Source organism: Vombatus ursinus, unplaced genomic scaffold (assembly GCF_900497805.2).
Source record: "Vombatus ursinus unplaced genomic scaffold, bare-nosed wombat genome assembly UNPS02010219.1, whole genome shotgun sequence".
Classification (NCBI taxonomy): domain Eukaryota; kingdom Metazoa; phylum Chordata; class Mammalia; order Diprotodontia; family Vombatidae; genus Vombatus; species Vombatus ursinus.
Genome location: NW_020949997.1, coordinates 1,948,690 through 1,973,924, shown reverse-complemented (window position 1 = coordinate 1,973,924; position 25,235 = coordinate 1,948,690). Strand labels below are relative to the sequence as shown.

The 25,235-nt window shown below is 40.9% G+C and overlaps 1 protein-coding gene across 1 annotated transcript in view; it reads right to left on the bottom strand.

The window, feature by feature from the left end:
* PINX1 (PIN2 (TERF1) interacting telomerase inhibitor 1) overlaps positions 1-4,402 on the bottom strand; it is a 97,085-nt gene extending 92,683 nt beyond the window's left edge. The window contains exon 1 of the mRNA XM_027853777.1: positions 4,217-4,402. Within this exon, the coding sequence (XP_027709578.1) occupies positions 4,217-4,235 (19 nt within the window). The 5' untranslated portion in view covers positions 4,236-4,402. The remainder of the gene's footprint in view (positions 1-4,216) is intronic.
* Positions 4,403-25,235: the final 20,833 nt, after the last annotated feature.

Sequence of the window (25,235 nt, the reverse complement as noted above, 5' to 3'; positions counted from 1 at the left end):
CAAACTGGTAATTTCAGCATTATATTCCTCCACACAGTGCCTAGCACAAGGTAGGTGCTTAGTAAATGTTGATTGATTCTAAGTGTCAAGTGGCATTGTCATAACAAAGGCACCACTGCCACCTGGCGACAGTTTTCCTCAACTGCCAGTTCCTGACTATTCTTTCCCAAGTCTGAGTACCTCCCCCACTCCCTCACTTTTTCGGCTCTCTTTTATGGGTTGTCTTCCCCTATTAGAATGTAAGCTCCTTGAGGGCAAGGTCTGATTTTTTTTTTCCCTTTTATTTAAATTCCCAGCCCTAACACAGTGTCTGGCAGACAGTAAGCACTTAAATCTTGGCTGACCTAAAAATAATTTTTTCTAAAATTTTCGGTATTAAGACACTTTATTGTATCCTATTTAACACCACTGAGGGAACTAGCACCTCTGGTGTAAGGGCTTGCTGAACCCTTTTCAGGGCTGCTCATCCACCTTTGGTGTCCATCTCCACCCAACTCTCATCTGTGGCTGTAAGAAGCTATAATATGTGAAACACCCCAGTCACGTTGTCTCAGCAGTCAGGCTAAAACAAGTTGAGGGTAACTGACAGGCTCAAACCCATAGTGAATTAGAAGGATGTCTACCCAAGCACGTGAAGACTCCCCCTGGCTAAATGAGCAAATGAGAACAATTTGTTCCAACAGCCATGAAGGCAGCTGAAGCAGGTGCTATGGAGAGCTTAGAGCTTGGTCAGGCATCAACAATGCCAAGGTCATCCACTGCATTCTGGGCTATCAAGCAATCATCTTGACTTCTGTACGACTGCTACAGGACTTCAATGACTCAGGAAGAGAAAGTGAGGCTGATGACTGTGCACCTTTGCCTCATTTAAATCCAATTCATTCGAAAGTCAAGACTTCACCCTGTGATCTCATCGGTCTTCTTCTGAAACAAAGGAGGAACAACACTACACCACCACAAAGGCAGGCCTGGGCAGTGGTACAGAACAAGTTTTGAGGAAACCCTGAGCTCAATTCCTGTCTCTGCCACATCCTGGCAGCTGACCCTGAGCAAGCCATTCATCCCCCCAGTGCTCCCAAGCAATTCTTTTAAGATGTGCATGTGGAGGGGAAGGTTCTCACTGGGACTGCCCTACACCAATGAAATCACAGGTTCAGTTAAAAAAAAGGTCCATTAAACATTCATTAAATCCTCGGGGCTGCTATGCTAGGTACTCGGGACAGCATTAGGGTTTTGAGTCCTATATCACACTGTTGATTCATACTGAACTTGTAGCTATCCCATGATGCACAAGGAGAGGCAGCATTCAGAATGTCGGAGTTAACAGTTCTGTTCTGCTATAGTCAGGATATATCTGGAACACTGGGATATCTCCCTCTCAAATCAACAAATCCTGCCCTCAAGGAGTTTTCATTTGACTGGGGGATTCAACATGTACACATGTCAGTATCAAGTAATATCAAGTAATTTCAAGGTGGAAGAAAGGGCTGACAGTTGGGAGGGAAGATCAGAAAAGGCATCAATCATTAGAAGGTGGAACTTGAGAAAATGATAAACCATACATGACATAAAGTAAGGTTTTATTCACCAGAGCAATTCACATTTGTATAGGACTTTTTAGTTTACAAAGAATTTTTCTCTCAACCACCTTGTAGATTAGGTAGTACTGGTACCATCACCTCACTTTACAAAGTAGGAGATGTGCTCAGAGTATAAGTGACTTGCCCACAGTCAAGTAGCTGGTATGCACATGAACCCTTGTCTCACATGAAGAGGTGGCCCTTTTCCTTGACAGGGCTAATGCATCTATTTGCACAAGTGAATCCATTCCGTTCCACTTTCTCCAGCAGATTGCCTTCTCTACCGCTGGGCCATCTCCAGTTGTTCTGATCTATATATGGCAACTGGACCCAGATGACTCCAGAGGAGAAAGTGAGGCTGGTGACTTTGCACTGCCCTCCCTCACTTAAATCCAATTCACCTGCAAGTCATGGCATCATCTTCCTGATGTCCTGGTCCTCCACACCACCCACACCATACCTCTCATCATCCCTTCTCTCTCACTTATCTTCACTCTATCCCAGTTTAATGACTGCTTCCCTATTGCCTATAAACATGACTATATATTGTCTATCCTCAAAAAACTTTCACTTGATCCACCTATCCCCTCTACTTATCATTCTACATCTCTCCTTTTTGTGGCTAAATTCCTTGAGAAGGTTGTCTACAAAAAGTGCATCCATCCATTTCCTTTCCTCTCACTCTTCTTAACTTTCTACGGTCTGGCTTCAGACCTCATCATTCAACCAAAACTGCTCTCTCCAAAGTTACTAAAGATCTCTTAATTGCCAAATCTAATGGCCTTTTCTCAGTCCTCATCTTTCTTGACCTCTTGGCAGCCTTTGACACTGTTGATGATCATTGCCTTCTCCTTGACATTCTCTTCTCTCTAGGTTTTCATGTCACTGCTCTCTCCTGGCTCTCCTCCCACCTATCTGAGTGCTCCTCATCAGTCTCCTTTGCTAGATTTACAAACAGGTCATGTCTACTAACCATGGTGTTGTGTTGTCCTGCCCCCCCACCCCATCATTTGCTGGGGGCCATTTTCTCTTTTTCCTCTAACCTATTTCACTTGATGATTTCATGAGATCCCATGAACTCAATTATCTCTATGTCTTAAATCTACTTTTTAAGCCCAAACCTCTTTGCTGACTCTAGTCTTGAATCTCCAACTGCCCTTCATACATCTGGAACTGGATGTCCAATAGATATCTTAAACTCAATATTTCCAAAGCTAAACTTATTATCTTTCCCTCTCTCTCCTGTTCCTAACACCCACCATTTTCCTAGTCACTCAAGCTCACAACCTAGATGTCACCCTAAACTCCTCACTGTCTCACTTCTCCACTCCATATCCAATTTGTTGCCAAGGCCTGTTGATTTGATCTTCATAATACCTCTCATATATGCCCCCTTTTCTCCTGACCTCCCTTCTGGTATATGCCCTCTTCACCTCACACCTGTACTATTGCAGTATCCTGCTGGTGCATCTCCTTGCCACAAGTTTCTCCCCACTCCTGTCCATCTTCCACTTAGCTGTCAAAGTGATCTTTCTAAAGCACCATTTGAACCATTTCATCTTCTTACTCCTTATCACCTCCAGGATAAAATATAAAAATCTTCTGTTTAGTGTTCAAAACTTTTCCTAACCTGCCCCTACCATTTCCAGTCTTCTTACACCTTACAACCTTTCCCACCACTGCTCCCCCAAATACATACCCTGAGACCCAATGACACTGGCTTATTTGCTGTTCCTTGAAAAAGACACCCCCATCTCCCAACTCTGGACATTTTTACTGGCAGTTCCCCATGTATGGAATGTTTTATCTCATTTTCATTTCCTGGTTTCCTTCAAGTACCAGCTAAATTCCCACCTTCTACAGGGCACCTTTCTAATCTCCCTCAATTCTAGTGCCTTCCCTCCAATGATCATCTCCAATTTATCCTGTCTATAGCTTGTTTGTACATAATTGTTTGTATGCTGTCTCCCCACATTGTACTGTGAACTGCTCAGAATCAGGGATTGTTTTCTACCATTTTTTGAATCCTCAGTGTTTAGCATAGTGCCTGCCACATAGGAGGCGCTAAATAAATGATTACTGACTGAATGGTGTATGCCAGACCTGGGACTTAAACCCAGATCTTTCATCCCCAAATCCACAGCTTTTTCCATTATTACCAGGGTTACGATTATATCTGGCATTAACATAGTGCTCCGAGGTTTGCAAAGCACTTTACTTCTATTCACAACGACACCGGGAGATGGGTGCTATTATTCCCATTTTACAGATGACAGAACTGAGGCTGAGAGGGGGTTAAGTGACTTGACCAGGATCACCAGGCTGGTAAGGGTGAGGCAGGATTGAAGTCAGGTCACCCTGAGTCCAGGTCCAGAGCTCCATCCACTAGGTGCCTCGGGCGTCAGGCTGGGTAACTTTTTCTTTTTTAAACTTAAAAAGCTCGCAGCACAGGAGAGCCCAGATGCCACGGGAGTGACAGAGACCACCACGAGGCGGGAGGGTGACGTGACCACTGAGGGGCTGGGATACACAGGGGGCCTTCCAAGGGCGCCCACGCGTGGACACCGGGACCTCCGCGCGACCACGAGCCTGCGTCCGCTCAACCCCAGGGGCGCCCCCGAACAGGGGGAACTCACGTTCAGCCAGCATCGCCATTCTGGAGCAGCCCAAACGCCACGGGGGCCGGCCCTGGACCACCACGCCGGAAGGCAGACCAGTGAAGACCTAAGCCCGTCTCCCGGAGCCCGACGGACTCAAATGACCAGGAACCAACCACACGCGGGTTCCGAGGAATAGCCGGCAGCGGCGGCGAGGTCTGATGACGACACAGAACGCGACGGCCTCACGCTGCCGACAATGGAGATGGGAAAGGGGGCGGGGCCTGAGGAAGGAGGAAGGCGGGGCCTGAGAGAAGGAGGAGGGCGCGGGAGGCGGTGGGGTGAGGACCAGGATGCTGTTTTACCTGAGACCTTGAGCTGTGAGACTTTAGAGATCATTGAGTACACTTCCCTCCCAACCCCCTCACTTTGCACTTGGGGATACTAAGGTTAAGCGATTTGCCCAAAATCATACAACAACTAATAATAATAGCTAGTATTTATAGTGCTAATTAAGTTTTTCAAAGAGCTTTGTAATATCTCATTCTATGCGCCCACAATAGCCCAGTGAGGGAGGTGCTATTATCGCCCCTGTTTATCACATGAGGAAACTGAGGCAGATTGCAGTTAAGTGACTTGACCAGGGTCATGCTGCTGAGGCAAAGTTTGAACCCTGTTCCATCTGACCCCAAATCCAGTGCCATATCGACTATGTACTAGGTCAGTAGTACTAATAATAGCTCTCTTTTATTTACTGATTTAAGATTTTCAAAGTTCTTTATGTCCGTTAAAGATTCCCATTTAATAATGTACTTCACAATAACCCTAAAGTAGGTGCTATTTTTATTGTGTTCATTTTACAGATGAAGAAACTGAGGCTTATGGAGCTTAAGTGACTTGCCACACACAGCTAGGAAATGTCTGAGGTAGGATTGGAACCCAGATCTTCCTGACTCTGAGGGTGGTGCTCTATCTGGCTCCAGCTATCTGTTGAAAACCTGTGTCTTAAGAATGTGGGGAGTTGTCTTTTGGAGAGGAGAGTGACGATTGATGGAGGAGGGTGGGGTCAGAGTTATAGGTTGATGTTTTTAATACTTTGAACAACATGATAGTAACAAAACAATAGTTAACATTGTCCCCTAATTAAAATTCCAAATCTGGCTAGCATGAGTTTTGAACTTCTCAGCACTGTCATCAGAAGCTGGGACCCTGGTGATGTGGGATGAACCTAGCTGTTCTCAGGTTAAGTGGTGGCTGGACTCTATACTGTAACCCTTTAGGGAAGCTGTACCTTAGATTTAGCAGAAAGAAACTGACAGGGATACAGGGCCGGTGGCTCAAGAAGAAAGCCACCTAGTGGACAACAACTGATATTTCACTCATTTGCTAGATAAACAGTTTTGTTGTTAAGTCCGCCAATCTTGTCTGGCTCTTCGTGACCCTGTGCACTTGTCCCTGGGATTTTCTTGGCAAAGACACTGGAGTGTCTTGCCATTTTCTTTGCCAATGTGTCCCCATTTTACAGTTGAGGAACTGAGGCAAATACGGGTTAAGTGTTTGCTCAGGGTCACACAGCTAGTGTCTGAGGCTGTATTTGAACTCAGGTCTTCCTGATTCCAAGCCCAGTGGTCTATCCACTGCACCATCGAGCTGCCCTAGATAATCAATAGAGTACAAAATTGCTTTTCTCTAGGCTGAAGTACAGCAGCTCCTGAGGATATGTGGTTCACTGTCACTAATGCAGTACCTGCAAGTGACTCGTGGTTTATGTACTAACGTGTTCAATACAGTCCACAGGTTTCACACTAGCTGAAGTTTAGGCATCTACAGAAGAGCTCTAAGTGACCTTTAATGACAATGAGAATGTCAAGCTGACCAGAGGCTTTTGAACAGGCAGCCTTTCCATACCCATCAAGTCTTATCATATGAGCCACTGTACTTTGCCAATTATGGATGGAACTAGCAATAGCTAGTTATTATAGGAAAATGTATCGGGACAAATAGAGAGATAAGACAAATATTTCTAAAAAGTGCATATTCAATTCAATCCAAGAAATATTTTATAAAGCATCTGCTACTGTCTCACAATCCATCAGATTGTGAGCTCCTTGAGATCTGGTACTATATTTTGCCTCTTTTTGTATCTCCAGCACTTAGCACAGTGCCTGGTGAGTGGAAGGTACTTGATAAATGTTGATTGATTGATTAATACCAGGTAAAGTATAATGGGCCATCAAAAATTCCTGAAGGAGGGTATAATGTACATAAATATAAGAGAAGTAAAAATGAGAAAAGTGGAATTTTTTTTTAGTTCAGACCTGTGTTTTCATCTATATAGGAAATTCTCTAGCCTAGTAAGGAAGTTCTCTCTACATTAACTTAGAGTCTTAGCTACTTAGGGACACTGAGAAGTTATGACTTGCCCAAGGGCACATAACTAGTCTGTGCCAGGGACAGAAATTGAATCCATGTCTTCTTGACTCTAAGGCCTGCCCTAGAATTATTCTGCTTTGATGCCTCTCAAGGCAAGGCCATACCCAAGGTCAATAGTACAGGACTGTGGTGATAGCAGTGAAGCTGGAAAGGGAGGTACAGATGCAAGAGATTATACAGAGACTGAATAAACAAGACATGGCAATTTATTGCATGGAGGAGAATCAAAGTAAAAGAATCAAGGATGATGCTGAGGTTATAAGCTTATGTGACTAGGAGATTGGAGGTACAATCAACAGAAAAGGGGAAGCTAGGAGGAAGAGCAGGGTTTTTTGGTAGGGTATAGAAGGGGAGATGACCTTAGTTTCAGGTATGTTGAGTTTTGGGCATAGATGGAATATTCAGGTACAAATGTCCATCTGTTTAAAAATTTGAAACAAGTTTAGAGAGAGATTGAGGGTCAAAGTAGAGATTTGTGAGTCATCTACATAAAAGTGACAATTGTCATTATGAAACTGTATGAGATTGTTAAGGTAGAGAATGTCTAGAGAAGAAAGCTAGGGAAAGGAGGAGGAAGAAGGTTCAGTGGAGACTAAACGGTTTTTGAAGAAATGAGAGATTAAGGATAAAGCAATGTCATAGAAACCAAAGCAGGAAAGGGTAGGAAACTATCAGACGCCACAGAAAGGATAAGGAAACTGAATGAGGACTGAGAAAAAGTAATCAAACTTGGCAATTAGTTGCCCATTGGAAAATTGGAGAGGGAAGTTTCAATAGAGCAATTGATCTAGAAGCCATCTTACAAAGGCTTGAGAAATGAAGAGGTGATGATGAAATGGGAGAAGCCAGCATACTCTACCATTTCTAGTTTGACTAGAGGAGAAAAGACAATAAATAGCTTGATAAGGCATCAGGATCAGGGGTATTTGAAAAAGTCCTTCATGCCTTCCTTGAGGACAGGATGGTTAAGTAAATTCTAAACTAGCCCAATGACCAGTTCTCCCCCAAAGTAGTATTAAATGGGGAGGTGTTGTTGTTCATCCTTCATTCTCAAAGAGGATCAATGGTGTCACAAAGGTGATGCCTTGACTCGTGGGTGAATTGGATTTAAGTGAAGCAGAGCTGTGCAAAATCATCAGCCTCACTCTCTTGTTGAGTCATCTGAGTCCTATAGCAAGACAAAAGTAAGAAAGACTGGATGCAGTGGGTGACCTTGGCCTTTCTAAATTAAGGCCTTTCCCAGATCTCAGTTTGTCTGAGGCAATGCGCATTCGTCAAGGCCTCTACAAAGAGAGAAGGACCTCCAGAGAGATGCTGTGAGTTAAACCTTTGTCACATATATTTCTTACACATGTTCCTCACTACTATTATGGTCTAAGTTTAAGCTTACTCCTCCGAGGGCCGCTACTACACAGATAACATGCTAAAGACAGCTAATACAAAATTTTTCCCTAAGAACCTGGTTCATTCCTTCCCTCAGATATACACAGTATATGTGGGAGGAGCAAGCTTAAATTTAGTCCATAATAGTAGTGAGGCATATGTGTAAGAAATATGTGTGACAAAGCTTTATCTCACACCTCCTGTTCTGGAAGTCCTTCTCTCTTTGTAGAGGCCTCATGCAGAACCCTTTGGTGTTGTTCTTCTTCATCCTTTCTCCAAGAGGACCAGTGACATCGCACGGGTGGATGAACTGGATTTAAATGTGGCAGAGCTGCACAAAGTCATCAGCCTCACTCCTCCAGAGTCATTGGAGTTCAGGATGCAATGGGTGACCTTGGCCTCGTGGGGAGGTCTTGGTTGTTGTTTGGAAGAAAAGTGTCTTTTGTATGGCCACAGAGAAAAGAACTAGAAACATTAGGTCAAAGGAAGTTGTAGAGAAGAAATTTTAGGTCCAATGTAATGGGGAAAACTTCCTAATAATTAAAGCTATCCAAAAATAGAACAGACTGACTAAATAGATTGTGAGTTCCTGCTGCTAGAGGTCTTCAGAGCAAAGGCCACAAATGTTGTAACTTGCGTTCTTCTTCTTCTTCTTCTTTCTTCTTCTTCTTCTTCTTCTTCTTTTTTGATTGGGCAATAGGGGTTAAGTGACTTGCCCAGGGTCACACAGCTAGTAAGTGTTATGTGTGTGAGGCTGGATTTGAATTCAGGTCCTCCTGAATCCAGGGCCGGTGCTCTATCCACTGAGCCACCTAGCTGCCCCTTGCGTTCTTCTTCGAGTACGAACTCAACAAGGTGGCCTCTGAGGTCCTTTCTGACTCTGAGATTCTGTGACTTGATGATCCTATGAAGTTAGGTTTGAAGTCATAGGTATTGTGGAATCCCTGTGGATTTCTGAACAAGTGAATATCATGATATAGAAAAAACTCTTTGCAAACTTTAAAGAGGGACATAAATGTCAGATATTGTTACTGATGATTAAGCACTCATTTGTGCAGAACACTTTTTGTTCAAGAAAAATGACTTTTCAGAAAACTAGGGGGAAAAAGCTTATAGCAAGTTTCTCTGCTAAAAGCCTCATTTCTCAAATATAGAGGGAACTGAATAAAATTTATAAGAATATAAGTCATTCCCCAATTGATAAATGATCAAAGGATATGAATAGGCAGTTTTCAAAGAAATCAAAACCACCTATAGTCAGATGAAAAAATGTTCTAAATCACTATTGATTAAAGAAATGCAAATTAAAACAACTCTGGAGGCACCACCTCACACCTATCAGATTGTGTAATATGACAGAAAAGGAAAATGACAAATGTTGGAGGTGATGTGGAAAAACAGGAACACTAATGCATTGTTGGTGGAGTTGTGAAGTGATCCAACCATTCTGGAGAGCAATTTGGAACTATGCCCAAAGGGCTATAAAAATGTGCATACCCTCTGACCCAGCAATACCACTACTAGGTCTGTATCCCAAAAAGATAAAAAGAAAAAGGGGCAGGAAGTTGGTGGGTGAAGGACCAATATGTACAAAAATATCTACAGCAGCTCTTTCTGTGGTGGCAAAGAATTGGAAATTGAGGGGATGCCCACCAATAGGGAAATGGCTGAACAAGTTGTAGCATATAATTTTAATTGAATACTTAATGCTATAAAAAGTGATGAGCAGGGTGCTTTCATGGAAAGACTTACATAAACTGATACAAAGTAAAGTGAGCAGAACCAGGAGGATATTGTACACAGTAATAGCAGTATTGTATGATGATCAGCTGTAAATAATCTAGCTATTCCCAGCAATACAATCATCTAAGCTAAGACAGTTCCAAAGGAATCATGATGAAAAATGCTATCCACTTCCAGAAAAAGAACTGATGCAATCTGAGTGCACATCTAAGCTAAACTTTTTTAATCTTTCTTTTTTTGTCTGTTTTCTTTCACTACATGAGTAATATGGAAATATGTTTTGCATGACTGCACATGTATAACCTATTTCAAATTCCTTGCCTTCTCAGTGAGAGGGGAGGGGAAGGAAGGAAGGAAGGAAAGAATTTGGAATTCAAAATTTTAAAAAATGAAGGTTAAAATTTTTTACACGTAATTGGAAAAAAATAATTTTTTAAAAAGAAAGATACTCTGCCCTCTCACTGCTCCCCACTATATGTAAGATAAATGGTAGAGGCAGGAAATTAGGAGACGGTTTCAGCTGTCCAACTCAATCAATCAACAAGTATTAAGGTCTACTTAATTAGATGCTTAGGGATACAAGCACAAAGTACAAACAATCACATACAAGGAACTAACATTCTAATGAGGGAGACAACAAGTATATATCCATTTTAATCTAATCCAACATTAAGTGCCTACTGTGCACCCGACATTGTGCTAAAGATAAATAGAAAATTAATAAACACAAAAATATCTGACTATGCAAAATACAATTATATTTACTTACATATAAGTTGTTAAATACAGGGTAGTTTGGGAAGGAGAGCACTAGCAGTTGCAGGGTTCAGGAAAGGCTTCATGCAGAAAATGATTCCAGAGATGCGTCTTAAAGGAGAAGAAGCCTTACTCTGTATTTTGGATGTAAATCGGAAGAACATTCCAGGCACAGGAGACCTCCCGTCTAAAGAAACATGTTAGGTGCTCACACCTAATGTCAACCCGTGGGAAACTCTGTCTCCCTATCCTGCTTCTAGTTAGAAACCCCTAAGAAGACCCCCCACACACACACACACACATTCCCCAGCTGTTTCTAACCACCATTGCTCCTGGGCAGAGATAGTTCCAAGGACATTTCTACGACCTTGTTTTTGTAATTCCTCAACACCTTCAACACTCCCTGTAGTTCAGCTGTTCTTTGCACTATAAGAAGAATCCTCTTCTCCCATTCCCCCCAGGCATCCCTGTCTGAATAAGGAAGCATGTTGTACCTGATTGAAATTCCTTGACTCTGAATAAATTCCTCACTTTATTTACTGATCACCTATTTGTTCTAAGTTTTTTCAGGTTGCCACTAGACTAGGAAGATAAGTGTTAAAAGGATAGAAAGTAATGGTGCCAAACTATGTTGTGGAGGGGGAATTTATGGGACTTGGTACTGGAATGGTTATAGGGGACAAAGGAAAAAAAAATTTGAGGATTTACTCCAGAGTTTTGCCACTGGGGGACAGAAGCATGTCTTGCACATTCATAGTAAGAGCCTTAAAATGTGCGTGTGCATGTGTGTGTGTGTGTGTGTGTGTGTGTGTGTGTGTGTAACATGTTTTTATTGGTGAAGGGAGCCCTCGGGAGAAGTTTAAGTTATATTGCAGATCAACACCTTCTGCAAATTACAGTCTTGGGCAGTTGCTTGGGGCATTGAAAAATTAAGTGGAATGTATCAGAGGAAGAACTTGAACCCAGGCCTTCTTGACTCTGAGGCTACTCTCTTAAGCTGCCTCTCAGTAGGAGCCTAATCAATGTTTATTAAATTGAATTGTTAAATTGAAAAGCACAGTGGTGGAAGAAAAACAGAGTTAATGAGTAAGGAGAAAAGATCGAGCCCCATGTGTAAAATAGAATGGAATAAAATAGAAAATTAGCCTAAAACAGAACAGAGTTGTCCTCTCCCATATTACCTAATTATTTTCCACGTATTCTACCTTTGGAATTGCTACTCTTAATCAAGCTAAAAAAAAGTGTTCTGCTACCTACGCTTAACTTGAATATCTTTATTTGATCAAATCTGCTAAGTATAATGCTTTTCAGTAAAAATAGTCCTCAAACTTTTTCAGTCTCCAGATCACACCAATAATAAAAATAATAATAGCTAATGTTTATATAGCACTTCAAAGTTTGCATAGTGCTATACATATATGTAACTTGTATGTTCTGGCTCATTCTCCCAAAGCCAGCCAGTAGATTTGTGGGCATATTTTCTCTACTTCCAGAAGCAAAATTCACTCTACTGTATGCCTCCTTACCTCTCCCCACTATCGTTAGCAGGGAGGGTAGGCTCAGACTTAGCTCATTTCCTACATAGCTTTGTTCCCACTGTGTATGCAAAGGTGGCAGCACTGCCAGATGAATACTTGTCTCAGCTGCCATGAGGCAGGGGTCTTGAAGGATACTCTGGAATGTAATGCCAGGATGGTGTCACCTTCCAGACCCCCTAGAGCACTGAAGGTAAGAACACATGGCTGAAGCTGCTAGACCCTTTTGAATGTCTCCAAAGTCAACCAAAGAGGTTCCTCTTCCTCGGATGATAAGCTGATTGAAAGCCATCTCCAGTTGTCCTGATCTATATCTTTCCACTGGACCCAGATGGCTCTGGAGGAGAAAGTGAGACTGGTGACTTTGCACAGCCCTCCCTCCCTTAAATCCAATTCACTTTTAAGTCAAGACATCACCTCCCTGATGTCATGGTCTTCTTCTAGAATGAAAGACAAACAAAGCCAATTGGAACCAGTTATTCAATGTCCTGACATGCTCCATAGTCTCTCTCAGAAACTTCATTTCTATGTCATCATGACTCTCCTAGAAGCAGGAAGCAGGTTTCCCAGCATCTCTGCATGGGGAAAACCTTTAGAGGCATTCCGAACATACTCCTTATTACACATGTACCAGGATTTCTAATGACTAGTTAACTGCAAAAAAAAAAAAAGCATTGAATTTGTATCTTAGTCATTGAATTGGTATCTTAATAATTTGTTAAGTGGCTGTTCAGTTTAGATTTAAAAATACATTTTTGAAAAGAAAAGTCACAATTTGAGCATTATTTTCATTTTGAACTAGTCCTTAAATTTTCTGTCTACTGCTCCCAGACTATCAGTATTTTAGATCACATTCTGAGAACCAATCAGTATTTTTTCATTGAAGGGATTCATACAATATTAAGGAAACCTTTAGATGGCAGCCTCAAAGAATTCTCTTCAAGACTCTAAATTGAACCTGAAGAATCATTGATCTAGAAGGGACTTGGAAAAATCATCTGGTCTAGCTGGTCCTTATACTTTCAGGTCAGTGAAAATTAAACCATCCTGGACAGAGATCATTTACTTACAATAGATATTATTATGTGCAGTATTGCACATTTACAACATTTCTAATACCTACAAATGCCAAATTTTATATTATCATTTTCTTTGCAAAAAGTTTTTAAAATGTGCATTTTCTTCTCTTTACCCCTCCTCTGAGAGAGAGAGAGAGAGAGAGAGAGAGAGAGAGATTGTCCTATTTGGGAATATCCATTCCCCTAAAGTAATTCCTCATTATCTAACCTCAGTTACATTATTTTTATGTACCATATAACTATTATTAAGTTCACATTATTACAAAATTCCTATATATTTAGGCAGCTAGAGAGCTTGACTTAGAGCTAGATTTGAGGCACATCCTGACCCAGACATTAACTAGCTGTTTGACCCTGGGTAAGTCATTTAATCTCTCTCAGTCTCAGCGTCCTCAATTATAAAATGAGGCTAATATTAGCACCCACCTCAGGGAAATTCTGAGAATCAGCTGGGAAAACCTACATGAAGAGCTTTGTAAACCTTAAAGTGCTATATAAATGCTAGCTATTGTTATTAATGTTGTTGCTATTATTTTATGACCCAGGTTAGAAGTAATGCTATTTAAGGTGCAAGGGGAAAAGGTCAGGAAGGGATATAAAGACCAGAGAGAAGAAAGGATAGAAGGGGCAAGAGGAGGGAGAAATACCTTGCCCTTTCTTATGGCCACTTAGGTCTGCCATGTTCCTTAAAAGCTGTCATCATCATCATCATCACCACCACCACTACCCCACCACCATCATCAATATCATTCCACAACTGTCTTTGTCTCCAAAACCTGGTCCTTATCTGGTCCACTATTTTCGTTTGGTCACCAGAATGTCCTCATTCTATATAACACCCCACCACACATATGCACTCTTACGCCTTCTTATCTTCATCAACACTCTTTACCTTCCCCACAAGGGTGTATTACTGCTTGTTCCTAGACTTTGCTATTTTTCTCCCTATGGAAACTTACCTATATCATCCTTTCAATGCCAAGTTTTCAGTTATTTCTAAGATGACATCTATTTCAGGACTGAAAGAAGGGTTTGGTTATAGTGCTTACCTCTTTTATGTATATGATTTACCTCTATTTTATTCCCCTATGCCCAGAAACAAACTGATGTTATTAAGTATCAAAACTGTAGTGCTTTAGTGTAGAGCAAAAAGGTAATGATACAATTCAATTCAACAGATATCCATCACAGAGTAAGTACACAGAGTAAGATCCCTGCCCTGAATGAAGCAGACAGTCTGGTACAGGGGTGGGGGAACTTGTGGCCTCAAGGCCAGGAATGGCCCTCTAGGTCCTCAAGTGCAGCCCTTGGATTGAATCCAAACTTCACAGAACAAATCCCCTTAATAAAAAGATTTGTTCCATAAAACTATAGCAATAGGGAGTCAGTGAAGCTTCTTAAGAAAGGAAGTGATTTGGTCAGACCTATTCAGTTGTGTGGAGGATGAATTAGAAAAGGAAGAGACTGGATACAAGAAGACTAATTAGGAGGCGGTTGCAATAGTCCAGGTGAAGTGTGATGGGGACCCTAACCTAGTGTGATTGTGCTGTGAATGGAGAGGAGACTGATGAAAGAGATGACAAGCAGGTTGAATTGACAAGATTTGATAGCTGATCCCTACTCTGCCCAGCAATGAATACAAGTTTCATGAGGTTCTGTATGGTTTCATTTGAAATCCTTTCACCATCCTCTATGTCTCACACTTTCATATGTCTAAGCTAAGTATAAGAACAAGGACAAACTAAATACTTACTTTAAGTTACATATGTCCAAAGGAAAAAATTCAGAGAAGAAGGGAAAAAAAACCTGATGATTCTTGGGACTAGAAAAAATGAGGTTGTCCTTGTAGTACAAATATATTCCTGTATATTATAGGTAATACTAAGTAAACAATGATATTTATAAATGCTATTAACAATTCCATTTATATCCATTGGGGATTGAATCTAGCTGCTGGAAGAATACCACCAAGCACTGTTGTTGTTGTTGTTCAGCTGTTTTTCAGTCATGTCTGACTCTTTGTGACCCCATTTGGGGTTTTCGTGGCAAAGATACTACTGTGGTTTTCCACTTCCTTCTCCAGACCATTTTACAGATGAGGAACTGAGGCAAACAGGGTTCAGTGACTTGCCCAGGGTCACTAGCTTGTAAGTATCTAAGGCCAGATTTGAACTCAGGAAGATGAGTCTTCTTGATTCCAAGTCCAGTGCTCTATCCACTGTGCCACCTAGCCACTCCTTAAACCAAGCACATCCCTAAGCAATGGACTGTGGATCATGTTTTACATGAACCTTGTTAGTCTAGAAGTGGGGTTGTCTTATCAGTTGAAATGAACCTTGGTGAAGAAGGTATCCTAAGAGAGTCTCATGCTCATAGAGCTAGATTGCCCAGGCCCCTGTCTCCGCTAGGAAGGTTACTGAAAGTGATTGAATGGCACTATGAGACCTTTTGGATGAGTCCAAAAGGGTCATGTAGATTCTGTGGTGTGGCTTTACTAGGACTTTTCCATTCTGACATGAATGTCCAAAGTCTACAGTATCTTGAGACTCAAGGAGGTCACAACTGTCTATGAGTTCCGGCTACTTTCTTTTGTTTTTATTTTCAAAATCATTTATTCTGTATTGTGGGATAGAAAATGACTTAGCATGGAAATTCCCTGAAATTTTCAGTTTAAAAATTCAGGTTTCCATCTGTTTTCACTGTATAATTAGAGCCACCCACCTCTCTTCAGGCCCAGGGAACCTTTACTTCCACCAACTCCCAACTGGTAAAGTCTCAAAAAACTGGAAGTGAAAGAGACACAAATGTCTCTTGTCCAGAAGTTCACAAAGCACCAAAAGTAGGATACCAATATTAACTGAATAGTTCATTGTCAACATTTCAAATGGAATCTCAAAGAACTGTTTTATGTGCTATTGATGTATAGAAACATCAAAGACACATATCTGGGAACAGAGCTAATGCAGTAAAGGGTAAGGCTACTTTGAGAATAAAGGTGGAATATATAACACATTAAATCCTTTTTTCCTAATTCCCAAGTTTTTACATAATATAGGATTTCCCAAAGTGTATCTTGTGCTTTGGAGGGGGAGGAAAATTAACAAAAAAAATCATTAATTTTTAAATGAAATGATACTCACTGCAGGACATTGAATATGCACCACAGAAAGACATGTTCTTTTCCCTAAAAAAACTCAGAATCATGTACTTATGGGGTAATCATGGGGGCAGCTAGGTGGTGCAGTGGATAGAACATCAGCCCTGGAGTCAGGAGGACCTGAGTTTAAATCTGGCCTCAGATACTTGACTGTACTAGCTGTGTGACCCTGGGCAAGTCACTTAACCCCAATTGCCTTGCCTCCCCCCAAAAGCATCATATAATCATGGAATATTAGGAGTAGAAGGGACCTTAAAGACCATCTACTTATAGAGAAGGTTGTTCCCCAGAAGGGTCACAGCAGGGGTCGGGGAGATGTTTTGCAAGCCCTTATTCCATAGTTCTGTTCTCCATGGCTCATTTAAAGGAAGCATGGTACAATGGAAGGAGTGCTTGATTTGGAGTCAGAGGACTTAGAGTACAAATTCTGCTCACTTCCATACCGTATGACCTTGAGGGAAATGAATTCACTTCTCTGGGTCTGTTTCCTTATCTATAAAATGATTGGACTGGAATGACTTCTGAAATCTCTTTCAGCTCTAATAAATCTAGTAAAGCCCTATCTGGCTGAAAAATTCTCGTTCCCTCCTAGATCCTACAAATTATAAACAAATCTTGTTTCTCTTGGTGATCCCACCAACTCCTATAGGTTTTATTATTATTTCTATGCAGATGATTCCTAAATGTACATATCCAGCACTCATCTCTCTCCTGAGTTCTAATTCTACATCCCCAGAGACAAGGCAACACACATTTATTAAGCTTTACTATGTGCCAGGCAGCTAGGTGGCACAGTGGATAGAGTGCCAGGACTAGAGTTAGGAAGACTAATCTTCCTAAGTTCAAATCTGGCCTCAGACACTCACTAGCTGTGTGACCCTAGGCAAGTCACTTAACCCTGTTTGTCTCAGTTTCCTCATCAGTAAAATGAACTGGAGAAGGAAATGGTAAACCACTCCAATATCTTTGCCAAGAAAACCCTGAATGGGGTCACAAAGAGTCAGACATGACTGAAAATGAACAACAACAACATGTGCTAAGCACCAAGGATACAAGCAAAAAGAAAAAACAGCCCCTACTTTAAAGGAGCTTACATTCTAATAGGGGAAAACCTGGGAAGGGTGAAAAAGTCACCCACGGTGGGGGGGGTGGGGCATGGTGCTAAAGCCCTGAAAGTCAGAAGTAGAGCTGGGAGGGGAAAGGCATGCTGGATAGCTCCTATGTGCCATAGGCTATGTACCACAGCCATCACTGAGTGGAGCAAACCCGGTGGAGAATGGACCCGTCCTCTTTGCTACCACCACCATCAACAATCCTGACCACCTTCTATTTGGCAGGTCAATAAAGCCAAGAACCCTGGGAATAGTAGCACCTCTATCTCCCCAAGAACCACTAGATTTGCTTCCAGCCATGGCCTGTAACTCCTGTGGAGAAGGAGCCTGCCACCCCCACCAGCTGCCAAAGAATTGCCACCAGTAAGGCAGGCAAGTCATACTAGCAGAAGCAGCAAGGCACTGTAATGGAGAGATAAGAGGTGACATGTCAGGCAAGTCAAACTACCATTTCCCTTCAGACCCATCTGGAGACAGCCCAGGACAACAGAAGAGCCCCAGGAATAGCAGTGACCTGACAGCTGCGCCTGCAGGTACTGCAGCCTTTTCCTCCTCAGCAACCGCAGTACTAACGACCTGGAAAAGAAAGTCCCCATCACCAAAGTCCTAGCAATGTCAAATGGTTCGACATCAACAATGCATATAGTTTTATCAGTGGAAATAACAATCCATTAGATTCTTTTTCCTCTTTTTCTATCCCTAGTGCTTAACACGGTGCCTGGCACTTCTCAGGAACTTAATAAATATTGATTGATAGATTGAAGAAGATGATTACTTTCTGCTTTTCTGAGGTAAAGTACCCTAAGGACTACAGGGTCTAAGGTACACCCTAAGGACCACAGGGCATTCCCATCTGACTTGCAACTGAAACCTCCTAAATATGTTGTCTCCTCCCATTAGAATGTGAGCTCCTTAAGAGCAGGGATTATCTTGTTTTTGTCTTTGCATCTTCAGGACTTAAAACAATACTTTACATACAATAAGCAATTAATAAATGACTTTTCAGTCACTCAATCATTCATTCATTTCTGGCTCCAACTATCTTTCAGGTTGTAAATAACTTCCACTCTCTTAATGCTCTAAAACTTCCTGAGAGAAATAATCTGAAGTTCTGTCTTAAAAATCAGTTACTAACAGGCATTTACTAAGCACCTGCTATGTGCCAGGTGCTGGGTTAGGTATTGAGAATACAAAGACAACAATGAAATAGTCCCTGCTTGCCTTCAGTTATGAGAAAGAAAAGATAAACATGTACACATAGAAATATATACAAATTTCAAGCAAGGTAAAAAAGACCCCGCCCCTGAATCCCTTGGCTCTGATAGGTCAAGGGATTTTTGCTTTATCTTCCTGGGGTACAGATGTCCACACCACTCCATATTATGCTTCTGCTCAGACCATCACCTGTACCACCACCCTGTGGGGAACTCTTCCCCTTGATCTTTTGGCTCTAATTGCCAAATCAGTCAAATTAGCCAAAGAGTCAACTTTTCCCTTATCTTGTCAAAGCCCAAGCATAGCTCCATGCCATTTTCCAGCCCCATTGAAGACAAGGACCATCTTACTTGCTTGAATCTTCATTAATAATGCTTAGTACAGAACCTGGAACATTGCAAGTCCTTAATAAATTTTCTGTCCATTTTGGGGGAAAAGGCACTAAAGCTGGGAGAATCAGGAAAGGCCCCAAGCAGGGAGGCGGCTCTTGAACTAAATGGCCCCTATGGAGCGTGAGCTCTGTACTTGAGGGCAATGACCTTTGAGAGAGAGCCCTACTTTCCCTGCCCCCATCCCCTTTTTATTTTGGATAAGACATAATGAATTACATAGGATGAGCAGATATGAATTACTCCTGATCTTGATCACAGATATATCCTTACATTATCTTTCCTCCCAAACCCACCCATCTTCCAAACTCCCTTACTACCATCAAGGACATCACCATCCTTCTCATCACCCAAGTTTTCACAACCTTGATATCATCTTTGACTCTACATTCTCACATCCAACTCCTACATGCACATAGCCAATTAGTTGCCAAATCTTATCAATTATTCTTCTATATCCCTCACATCTGTTCCCTTCTATTCTAGACCAGGCCTAACTGGCCAGTTGAATAATTCAGGCTTGGAGCTATGTAATGAAATGGATGTAATGAGACACTTGTGGATTACAAAGTCTAAAAATTTTTTTTTACTGATGAAAAGATTTAAAAGGATATAATTCTTGGTTAAATTCAAAGAAAATATTATTTACCCTCAACTTCTGCCTTCATCAAGGAAGTAATACTCAGTTATAAAGGCAAGAAAGTACTACAAGGTACTAGGAATTCCACTCAGATGCCAACTTCTCAAAGGCTCAATCTTCCATGTAGTCAGACAGGCAGCAAAGAATTCAAGCAACCTTCCCTTCCCTTTAAAGGGAAGCCTAGCCCCCTAGACTGTATAAAACAGGTTCTATTTCTACCACATCTTTTCACTCATATAGGCATCACACTCATTCAAGCCCTAATCATTTCATATCTAGAGTAGGCCAGGAAGTGGTGTGTGGACATCTGTGCCCCAGGAAGATAAAGCAAAAATCCCTTGACCTATCACAGCCAAGGGATCCAGGGGTGGGGTCCTTTTTACCTTGCTTTAAATTTGCATATATTTCTATGTGTACATATTTGCTTTTCCTTTCTCATAACTGAAGGTAAGTAAGGATTATTTCATTGTTGTCTTTGTATTCTCAATACCTAACATAGCACCTGGCACATAGTTGGTGCTTAATAAAAGCCTGTTAATTAATTGATTTTAAGACAGAATTTCAGATGATTTCTCTCATGACATTTTAGAGCATTAAAAGAATGGAAGTTATCTCCACCTGAAAGGTGTTTGGAGCTAGGAATGAATGAATGTGAGTGACTGAAAAGTCATTTATTAATTGCATTTTTGTGCAAAGCTTTGTTTTAAATCTTAAAGATAATAAGACAATCGTTGCTCTCAAGGATATTATTCAATTCTTCATATCTCTTCTTCCTCTGCAGCAGATTAGAATTAATTAAATTAGTTAATTAAGAATTCTCACTACGTTCTGGTTAATTGAGGCTTTACTTATTACACTTCGGTATGCTTTTGGCACAATAAACAGACATCCAAAAAGTTTGTTACTTCTGTTCTTTCTCCATTTTAGCATTTAGAGAAACAACATAATCTCTTATATTTCACTAGATGAGAAGTAGGAGATCTGTTTAACTAATTTCTGTCTATTCCTCTATCTTGGCCTTTTTAAGTTCTTTTACTATTGCACCAGAGCACTTTGACAAGTCATACTTTCCAACACCATTGAAATAAGAAATGGTAATATTTTGTTCCCCACCCCACCCATTCACATATCTCTAATGGCTCTATGTTGCTTCTAGGATAAAATAGAAAATCATCTGTTTGGTATTTAAAGCCCTCTACATTCCAGCTCTCAGATTATTTGATATTTCTTGCTTTCATGCACTCTCCATTCCAGTCAAACTGGTCTCCTAGCTGTTTCTTGTACATAACTTTCCATTTCCTATATCCATGACTTTGTACAAATGGACCATTGGGATACTCTTCCTACTCACCTCTACCTCATATGATGCATAGCATCCTTCAAAGTATATTTCAGGTACCACCAATTACATGAGGCCTTTCCCTGTTACCCCAATTATTAACGCACTCTCTCTCTTTTGTAATTATTCTGTATTACTTTGTATAGTATAGACTCTATATTTTCTTGTGCATATGTGGCATCCTCCTGCTTCACAGAGTTATTGGGAGGCTCAAATGAGATAATATTTATAAAGTGCTTAGCTCATTACCAGGAACATAGTAGGCTCTTAATAAATGCTTATATCCTTTTCCTTCCCCTTTCCCCACTCCGTCAGTAAAAGGTAAACTCCTTGAGATCAAGGACTGTTGTGTTTGTGTCTTCATATTACTAGTAGTACTTTGTATTGCCTTGAACTTAGTAGGCACTTAATAAGTATATGTTGAAATGAATTAAATTGAATTTCATATTGGATCATTGGTTTCTGTTTTTCCATCAAACATTACTCCATTTTTCAACACAGGAAAGGGAGATACCCTATCACAAGCACTTGATGTACCACTGACTGCTCTGTGATGTGACAGCTCTCCAGCATAGGACGAGAAGTCCAGTTACAGATATTTTGGAAGGACGCTTGTCATTCAGTAGTTTCAGTTGTATCAGACTCTTGGGGTTTTCTTGGCAAAGATACTGGGGTGATGTGCCATTTCCTTCTCCAGCTCATTTTACAGATGACAAAACTGAGGCAAACAGCATTAAGTAACTTGCCCAGGGTCAGACAGCTAGTAAGTGTCTGAGGCCAGATTTGAACTCATGAAGACTCATCTTTAGGCCCGGTGCTCTCTCTGCCCCACCTTGCTACCCTTTTGGGAGGACATACCCCTTGTCTTTTGTACCAGAAGTTTTGATGATAATCTTAGTGCTACTGTGTACTATTCCAAATGCCAGCCTTATAGATTTAAAAAGAACACCCCCCCATATGGTGTTCACACATGTATGCATATGTATGTAATACATACATACACATATGTATTTCTTTTGATCAAGCTCTATGATTTCATTTGTATAAAGAATTCCAGTGAAATGAAATTCTCTATCCCAGTACAGATCAGTAACAACTCCGGAGCTTAGGATTTTAGACTAGGACACTGATTACTGTTCAGTGATTAGCCAGGGTCACACAGCCATCATGTGTCAAAGGCTGGACTTGAACATGGTCTTCTTTATTCTATTTATGGATCCTTATACTGTATTCATTATGCCTTATGCCTATAACAGAATCATAGGATCATAATTCTGCACCTGGAAGGGATGTTGGAATCCATTTTGTTCAATCCTCCTCTTTTTACAGGTGAGGAAACTGAGGCAGCACCAGACTAATCAGAGGCAGGATTAGAATTTAGGTTCTCTGCATCTAGAGCCAGTGCTCTTCCCATTGTACTTCACTACCTCTTTACTTTTGTGGGTTTAGGGACTGGACCTGTGATTTCATTAGTGAAGAGAACTTTCAAATGAGGGCAATCTCTCTACCAACACAGCTTGGCACCTTCTCTGCAGCTTAAAATCCTTGAAAGTTGCCTAGAACACTGAAAGGGAGAAGGGAATAAGTGTTTATAGAGCACCTACCATGTACCAGGCACTGATAGAGATACCACATTTGATCCTCATAACAACACTGGACAGTAGGCACTGTTATTAGCCCTATTTTACAGCTTAGGAAACTAAAGCAAGCACAACTTAGTGATTTACCCAAGGTCACACAGCTAGGAAGTATCAGAGGCTGAAGTGGCAACCTGAAGCTTCCTCAGGGCCTGAACCAGGCCCTGAGCTGTATCCACTGTGCCACCGAGGGCAACACCATCAAAGCGAGGCACCATGGCATGCCAAAGTACTTTGAATGATGGCTGTGTAGACATTTTAAGTAATATCTTATTTTGGTAGAACCTTGTATGGGTGTGTGTATGTGGGTGTGTGGGTGTGTGGGTGTGTGGGTGTGCGTGCGCAGGGGATGGAGTGTTTTATTTTTACTGTTTTGCAAAACCAACACTGTATTATTCTGTAAATAAAAAAAGAAACACCTTTCCCCCTAGATGCATATCTGATGCTTTCAACAGAACAGGATACAAATTCATTGGATCTATGTACTTAGTAGAGAGAGGGCTAAATAAAGACTTGTGGTCCTGCTTTTCTTGCAGAGCACTTAGGATGTCTGTGTTTATGTCTATGTCTATGTCTATGTCTATTTCTATGTCTATGTCTATGTCTATGTCTGTGTCTGTGTCTGTGTCTGTGTCTGTGTCTGTGTCTATGTCGGTGTCTGTGTCTATGTCTATGTCTCTGTCTATGTACATGTATATAACCCATTTGATATTGGCTAGTTCGATGATTTTAAATGGAAAGAATACAGTTAAAAACTCAGTTTGCATGACTATTTCTTGAGTCCTAAATTCAGGAAAAATTCTCCTATGGGAGTTTCCCATCTGGGACTTCAGCAAGGGAAATCCATCCATTGGTAAGCTTTGGTTGTAGTAGACTTGTTAGCTCTCTTGGGAATCATGCAATAGTGGAGAATGCTGGATTTAGAGTCAGAGGACTTGGGTTCTACCTTGGGCAAGTAATTCTCACTTTCTGGAGCTGTTTCTGCAAAATGGTGGAGTTGGATTGAATGATGTCCAAATACTCCTTCAGCTCTAAATTCAGTGATCTCTTATTATTTCAAAACAAGAGAAACTGAAACTAGGCTGGAAAACTTACCTTTTTTGGGGGGGGTATTCCCCTTGTCGAGAATATACTCCCTATTCACCATCACTTTTTAGAATACTTAGCTTCCTCCAATGTTCAATTCAAAATGGTCTACTTAGGATCTTCCTAATTGTTGATATTCTCTCTCTCCTGAAAAAGGCTTTCATTTATTTCTTTGTTTACATGTTGAATCCTCCAGTAGACTAAAATTCTTTGGGAACTAAGACTTTTTCTTTCTTCTTTTTTGCCTTTGCATCCTCAGTCCCTTGTTCATAGTAAGCACTTAATAAATGCTTATTGAATTTAGTTGAATTAAATTATATCTACTCCATTCCATACAAGAGCTAGTAAGAAAATAAACATTTATTAAGTGCTTACCATATTCCTGGAACTGTGCTAAATGCTGGGGATACAAAGAAAGCTAAAAAACAGTCCCTGCTGTCAAGGAGCTCAGAATCCAATGGAGGAGAAAACAGCTATGTACAAAAAAAGCTATATACAGGATAAATTGGAAATAATCAGTAGAGTGATGCACAAGAATGAAGGGGGGGTTGGGAAAGGCTTTTTGTAGAAGGTGGGATTTTGCCCAAGACTTGAAGGAAGCCAAGAGGTGGAGATGAGAAGGGAAAACATTGTTAGAATTTTTCCCAACCCCTAAAATCTGCTAAAATTTCTTTGCTAGTTCCTGTTTTCAGGGTCCCTAGGGAAGACTTTCTTGTTACTTATTCAAGGGAATTATTCTAATGTCTGAAATATCATGTTAAGAAAATTGTTTTTGTTCTAGTCAACATGCCCCTTAATACCATGCCATGACTCTTATTTTCCCTAGGTCCCTCTAATGGATTCTTCTTCCTCATTTCCAACCTTCTTATTTTTCTGCAGCTCAAAATAGAAAATAAAACCTAGCCAAGAACAGTTGATGAAAGAGGACTAGATTTTGATTGCTGTCCAGAAATGCCTTCTGGCTCCCTGGCAGCAGGTCTATTTCATGGTTCTACTCGATACATTCTTTTGATAAAATTGTTATGTTGTCAATGTGACTTTCAGGTATAATCCTAGTGTCAGAGACTCTTATGACACGAAGGGCCTTGGAATTTTCTCTCTCAGCTCATAATTTTTACCTAGGAAACTTGGGAAAATATAGACATGGTGGCAACCCCTCCCCAGCCAGTGTACTGAGACCAACTGATATCCCACTTACAAACATATATTCTATAATATTGAAGATGAGAGCAAAGGCAAACTTGAACTTGACTACAGAACACTTAGAAAACAAAGACCTTTGAATAAACAACCTTCTCTCAAGGTGTATGGAATTTCCATAGATCAATACTTACAGTCCCAAATATACATCTGCCTCTCCCTGTTGCTCCCAATAGATGCCACTCTCCTAAAGTTCAGCCGTGCTCCCAGTAGGTGTTGCTAGGTAGCGATCTCTCATTGGGATCTTCTGCAGTCACATGATCCTAAGATTTAAAGTTGGAAAGTGCATTAGAAATAATCTCCAGGGTTTCTTAACCTTTTTTGTGCCATGGTACCCTTTGGTAGTCAGTTTCG